We start from the raw sequence: 7147 nt of genomic DNA on the forward strand, positions 1-7147 counted from the left end.
ACAGGCGCCCGCCACAACGCCTGGCTATTTTTTGGTTGCAGCTGCCATTGTTGTTTGGCGGGTCCGGGCTGGGGATTCGAACCGGCCACCTTAGGTGTACGTGGCTGGCGCCTTAGCCGGTTGAGCTATAGGCGCCGAGCCTTCACATCTCTTTAATAGGAAAGCACCGTGGTAAAATAGAGTCAGTGTCCTGTAGAGGAAATGCCACACAATGGTGTATATTCTGCCCTACTACTGAGCCTTTACAAAATAACCAAGACAAGTCCAAGAACAGGAAACAGAAATCCCTTCTTAGTTCAAGAAGTAAGCAAACTGGTGAGTTCAGTTTTTTTTTAGCTATCTTCTCCTTTCCTTCCTACCAGCATAGACCCCATCTCTCCCTTCAGTGGAAATGTTTTGGAAGCCATTGTAAGGACTACTAATCCAATACTAGTTTTTCCTGAAGTCTCAAATCAATCCATGAGGAAAATGCCTCAATATGCTGAACTAAAATTTTGAGACCAAATGCTTAATACAGTGTAACTTAAAATTACTAAGCAACAAACTAAAAGCAACCACTGCAACAACTTTTGCTGAATTTGGTGCATTGTTACACATTGAGATATGTGTAACAAACGGAGATGTATGTAGAAGGCCTAGAAAACTCGTAAGCTATACTCTTAAGTTTTAAATATTACTAGTCCATCTTTTAAAGAGTCTTATTCTCTGTACTGGAAAGTGTGCTATCAGAAGGCAATGCCAGGAATGGCATGTCCAAAATGGGCTGTCAAAGCAGCTATGCTCTGTGACAACTTTTTCCTTCTGTGGCACAACAATTATTATGAAGCACCAAATGAAAAAGAGTATTACGCGACTCTTTTAAAAGAACAGCCATACTAGGTATGACAGCCTGACTGTAAACAGTTCGAGCAGAGGAGGTCATCTACCTCTTCCTGAGCTCCACGGATTTCATAGCCTACATCAAGACTGAAGTGAGGTAACTGCAAAGGCATGTCATGAGGAGAAAGAGAAAGAGAACAATCCTCAACTCACCTCTGATAACACCGTAGCGGGTTTTACTACTTCTCTTAGAAGAGAAATGTCCGTGGAGGTGGAGCGGACAGGTCCCCACTTGGGTTGCTTTTGTAGTGCTGATATATTATTGTTCTCTGGACCCTGCAGTTCAGGAAAATCCAACCTTGTAAACTCAAATTCAGGTTTGGAAGGAGATGTACCCTTTGCAATGATTCTGGACTTCCTGTCTGTTCGTTTATGATAACCATCTGTAATCACAGAATTAAAAGCAAGGGTAAAAATTTAGGTAGCATTTGGTGACAGTACTTAAGTTGCAGAGTAGAAAATCTGTTGCTATTTATCTACAGATTGTTGTCAAAACATGTGAACTTTCACTAATGTTGTTAATCTTTTTGCAAAAGCATAAAGCATAAATGACCAGAAGTATCAATCACTCTGGTTAGGCCATCATGCAGAAAAATCAAAAGGCACTAGAAATTTTAGTACAGTCATTGACCACATAACGATATTTGGCCAACAGTGGACTGCATGTAGAATGGTGGTGTCATGGAGCTAAAAATTCCTTATTGCCCAGTGAAATCATAGCCTTTGTAACAAGGCACTGCAATAAACGCCTACTCAGTATTTGTGATCACGCCATGTGAACAACCTACTTCATTGCCAATCATACAAAAGTTGGCATGCACAATCATGTACAGTACACAGACCTGACAACGATAATAAACAACTGTTACCTGTTGATGTATCTACTATACTATTATTTTATCATTCTAGAGTATACTGCTTCTACTTGCAAAAAAAAAACTTTAACTATAAAACAGCCTTTTGCTGTTAGGCCACACATTTCCCTTATTTAAGAAGGTGTTTTGAAGCTTGCAATCATCACCTACAGCAGGTGCTTCAGGAGGGATCGAGAAGAGGGTATTTGTCATCATAGGCGATAACATGAGTATTACTGCCCCCGAAGACCTTCCAGGAGGAAAAGATGTGGAAGCAAGGAAGACAGTGATATTGATGATCCTGCCCCTGTGTAGAACTAGGCCAATGAGTATGTTTTTTGTCCTTGTTTTTAACAAAAGGTTTAAAAAGTTAAAAATATATTTTTTTAATGGAAAAAAGTTTATGTTTATAGAATACGGAAAAGAAAGAATTTTTTTTTTTTGGCCAGGGCTGGGTTTGAACCCACAACCTCCAGTAAACGGGGCTGGCGCCCTACTCCTTGAGTCACAGGCGCCGCCCTGAAAGAATTTTTTTATAGCTATACAATATATTGTGTTTTAAGTTGTTACTGCAAAAGAGCCAAAAGTTAAAAACACTGAAAGTTCTATAAAGCTAAAAACTTTATAGTAAATGAACGTTGATGAACTATTGAAGAAAAAAACTTTAATAAATGTAGAACGGTCTAAGTGTACAGTGTGTATAAACTCTACAGCAGTGTACCGTAATGTCCTAGACCTTCACACTCAGTCCTGCAAGCTCCCTTCATGCTAAGTGCCCTATACAGGTATATACCATTTTTTATCTTTTATACTGTTTTTTTTTTTTTTTTAAGAGACATTCACTATGTTGCTTTTGGTAGAGTGCTGTGGCATTACAGCTCACAGCAACCTCAAACTCTTGGGCTGAAGCAATTCTCTCCCCTCAGCTTCCCAAATAGACGGGACTACAGGCACCTGCCACAATGCCTGGCTATTTTTTTTGTTGTTGTTGTAGTCGTTTAGCTGGCCCAGGCCGGGTTCGAACCTGCCACCCTTGGGGTATGTGGCTGGTGCCATAACCACTGTGCTATGCATGCCAAATCTCATAACATATTTTTAGTGTACCTTTTCTATGTTGAGATACGTTTAAATACATAAATACTTAGCAATGTGTTACAACTTCCTGTAGCGTTCAGTACTGCACGTACTGAAGACCCTAGGACCAATAGGCCACACCATACAGACTAGGTGCACAGTAGGCTATACCATCTAAGTTTGTTTTGCACAATGACAAATTCACCTAATGACACATTTCTCAGAACATATTCCCATCATTAGGCAACACATTACTGTAACTCCAGGCTTAATAAACCTTAACCTGTTTGTGCAGCTGAGAATTTTATTTATTTATTTATTTTGGGAGACAAAGTCTCACTTTATCACCCTCAGTAGAAGTGCTGTGCAATCACCATACCTCACAGCAACCTCAAACTCTTGGCCTCAAGAGATCTTCCTGCCTCAGTCTCCTGAGTAGCTGGGACCACAGGCACCTGGCATGACACCTGGCTATTTTTTTTTTTTTTTCTATTTTCAGTAGAGACAGGGTCTCACTCTGGCTCAGGCAGATCTCAAACTCCTGGGCTAAGGCAATTCACCTGCCTCAGCCTCCTAGAGTGCTAAGATTACAGCATGACCCACCACGCCCAGCCTGCAGCTGGATATTTTAACTGTTTTTCAGAGATGCTGTTTTGTTATGTTGTCCAGACTGGCCCTTAACTCCTGGCCCAAGAGATTCTCCTGTATTAGCCCCCACCCAAAGTACCACGTCTATAGGATCATCATTGAGGTAGGCTGCTGCACCATGAAGCCCCTCACTTAATGGGAAAGCCAGAGTAACTACAATGTACAGTTAATCTTTCCTTCTACCAGACGGTTTATGAGTGAAGTCTTAGGAAAAAGAAGAATTTACATGCCAAGTAATGTAAATTATGTAATGTAAATTGATGAACTACTGAAGAAAAAAACTTTAATAAATGCAGAACAGTCTAAGTGTACAGTGTGTATAAACTCACTGTACACTTACACTGTATACACTTAGACATCCAACTGTCACACACATACCTATTTATATGCCATTAGAACAGGACAAAAAACAAGGTATCATGTAGAATCATTAACTTTTAGCCCCCTGGCTGGAATGACAGTTATTGAGACCAGAGCAGACATGCCTATGGCACCAGTCAAAATGGTGTCCTCTGAGTAACCACAATGAACAGGTTTAGCTATTATTCATGACAGAATTGAAACCACAATTCTCCCACCTATTAAAACTCTCTCAACATAACACCAGAGAAGCTATTTCAGGCATAAATATGGTCAAATATAGTGCAAAGGATATGGCGGTAATACACTTTTACTTAAGGACACATTTTAAAGCCTGTGGCAAATACCTACTTGCTATGTGACCTCAGATAAATTCTCTTCATGTAAAACAAGGTCATGACAGCTTCAGAGTCCACAATGCAACAGGTACCACACTGTAATATCCTCCCTGGGAGGAAAGGTCCCCAGAATTGCAAGGGACACCCGATGCCCTCAGCCCTGTCAGGCTTCCAAGTCTTATTTCTTGGAGGAACCGTGATGAATGCTCTCATAGGAACAGCCCTACAGAGAACAGCAACATTTGTGGGGCAGATGAAGTAGGCTGGCATTATACTAAAGAGTGGATTACTTTTACCTGATTTCAAACTATTCTCGGCATGAATGGACAAATGATGCAAACTTTTAGCTGATTTGATCTCAGATGACAGAGTTCCATCAGCCCCTTTACCATCCAACTTTTGCTCATCGTAAGTTTTCTTCTCATCATAGGTTTTTTTCTGCAGGACAGATTACAACGTGAAATAAGAAATGCTTAAAATAACAAATAATTGAGTATTCACAATTCAATCATTTCAATAAAGATTAAACCAAATCATTAAAAAAAAATTTTTTTTTAAAGAGACAGGTCTCACTATGATGTCCAGGCTGGAGTGCAGTGGCTATTCACAGGCACGATCCCACTACTGATCAGCACAGGAGCTTTGACCTGCTGCTCCGTTTCTGACCTGGGCCAGTTTACCTTTCCTTAGGCAACCTGGTGGGCCCCTGCTCCCAGGAGGTCACCATACTGATACTGAACTTAGAGGTTAAATACCACAAAAAGATATACGATGATTAAATATGGAAAAACTTATTAGAATTCTTCATATTTGGGGCGGTGCTGGTGGCTCAGTGAGTAGGGCACCGGCCCCATATACCGAGGGTGGCAGGTTGAAACCCGGTCCCAGCCAAACTGCAACAAAAAAATAGCCGGGCGTTGTGGCGGGTGCCTATAGTCCCAGCTACTCGGGAGGTTGAGGCAAGAGAATCACCTAAGCCCAAGAGCTGGAGGTTGCTGTGAGCTGTGGTGCCACTGTACTCTACCGAGGGTGACAAAGTGAGACTCTGTCTCTTAACAAAAAAAAAAAAAAAGAAAGAATTCTTCATATTTTAAACACTAAAGCAACCAAATCAAAAGCATACTGAAACCATAGCATTTACTTACCTTAAGCAGAGCTTTCATTTCTTGTGGGAGAGGGCACATATGCTCACTTCGGTGTTTCACTGTTTGAAAACCCCGGTAACAACTGGGTTGGTTATAATCATACTGGGAGCCAGGCACTGAGCAAACATTTTGTGTGGCATCAAGGGTGTAGGGAGAATAGGCGTACGGATGAAGAGTCACCTCAGAAGATAAATATTGAGGTGGGAAAGCTGAAGCTCCAAAGCCCATATCTTCAGTATATATTTTATGCCTAAATAAAAGGGTAAATTTTAGTTGCAGATTTCATTTGCAAATCCCAAAACTTAATACTTTGTAATGAACTAATTCACACTTTTTAATATTTATTATTTTTGAGATCATTCACCTTAGCACTGAAATGTCCTTCATCAAAAGCCAACTAAATCCTCTAAGTGTTTCTTTCTCTCCTTGCAAAGAAAGTTGCTGAGCTGTTTCTGTTTTTTTCCCTAATGAGCCAGAGACATCAACAGACTCTCTCCTGTGGTCAAGTATTTAGGAAAGCATCTCTCAGCAATCCTGGCCAACACTGTCCTAAAGACAACCCTTTTCTCTGAGAGGGTGCCCAAGAGCCTACAGCACCTCCCTCTAGGGGCCCATGGGGCCTGAAGTCTTCTCTAGCCCTTTGCTGCTCCAAGCCCACCACAACATCCCATGCTACACTGATTCTCAATGCGAGAGAGTGAAGGGGACACGACAAGACACTGCGTCTGGGAACTACACACTCTACTGACAAGAAAAATGCCATCTTTGAAAACTGCTAGTGCCTCAATCTGCTGTACAAGACTAAACCAAAATATTATTTAACACTTACTTTTAAGCAACTTTGATATAGACTAGAGATTTCAACAATTTTCCAGTGAAAGTTGATACCTAAGCAGCTGAGTTAAAATACAAATCATAAGTTCCTCATTCCTACAAATAAGCTCCGGTAGATGTTTCTATGAATTTCCAGGGCCATACCAAAGCGTGCTTGTACACTGCAAGGCAGGAAAACCCAAACCTAATGGAGACAGATCCTGCTGTTCTTCAAACTGCTGGCTATCAGAGATATGTACGCAGGCACCATCTACTAGAAATCATATTTCTAATCTCTGCAAGTAAAAACCTATAACAGATAAGAAAGGGCACCACTATCCAAAGGCTCTCCCTGTAATACGCTAAGGAGAATGTTTACTGCTTTCACTTCTATCCAGTACTTGGTTATATATAGCCGTGCACCACTGTGTGCTAATTCATATTTTGTAATAAAGTTACATTTTGTGTAAGATCTTTTACCTACAGACAATTAATTCCAAAATGAAATATTCCTAATCAAAACCCAAACCTTTTCTACTGACCTTTTTTCTGTCCCAAAGAACACCTGGCCTAGCACTTCTCCAAACAGAGCACTGAGAACCAGTTCTTAGAGAAGAGGAAGATTCAAAGCCTCACTCCACTTCTTGCAAGCTCCTGTGAATTCTGTGCTTTACTTTGTGGCTGAGAAAATCTAATGAGCGGCAAGTTTCAGGTGAAAGTGAAGAATCTGTTCTTCATAAGAGAAGACAGGCAAAGAAAGGTGGATAGCCAAAAAAAAGAAAAGTGAACAAAATATCCCAAGTCAAAAAACAGACAAAAGAACAGACAAACGAAACGTAGTGAGGTGGTGGGCCCTAAGGGTAGACTCACCATACCCCAACAACTATCCCATCTCTTCTTCTTTTTTTTCTTTTCTTCTCTTAAAGAAGGAAGTGAAAACCAAGAAATGAGAAGGGTGAAATAAAGGGGCAAAGATTGGGAAAATAGGATGAGGGCTCCACTGAGGCCTACTACCATATGGTTTTTTTTTTTTTTT

General features: G+C 40.7%; 1 protein-coding gene across 3 annotated transcripts in view; it reads right to left on the reverse strand.

Moving 5' to 3' along the window:
* Nucleotides 1-7147, reverse strand: part of SECISBP2 (SECIS binding protein 2) — a 45245-nt gene that overhangs the window by 31081 nt on the left and 7017 nt on the right. For all 3 annotated transcript variants that reach the window (XM_012808379.2, XM_023516244.1, XM_003795017.2), the window contains exons 3-5: nucleotides 5299-5548; nucleotides 4450-4591; nucleotides 1033-1262 (exon numbers count right to left, since the gene is read on the reverse strand). In XM_012808379.2, coding sequence (XP_012663833.1) covers nucleotides 1033-1262; nucleotides 4450-4591; nucleotides 5299-5548 — 622 coding nt within the window. The remainder of the gene's footprint in view (nucleotides 1-1032; nucleotides 1263-4449; nucleotides 4592-5298; nucleotides 5549-7147) is intronic.

Source organism: Otolemur garnettii, unplaced genomic scaffold (assembly GCF_000181295.1).
Source record: "Otolemur garnettii isolate 467f Iridium unplaced genomic scaffold, OtoGar3 scaffold00088, whole genome shotgun sequence".
In the NCBI taxonomy this organism is placed as follows: Eukaryota; Metazoa; Chordata; class Mammalia; order Primates; family Galagidae; genus Otolemur; species Otolemur garnettii.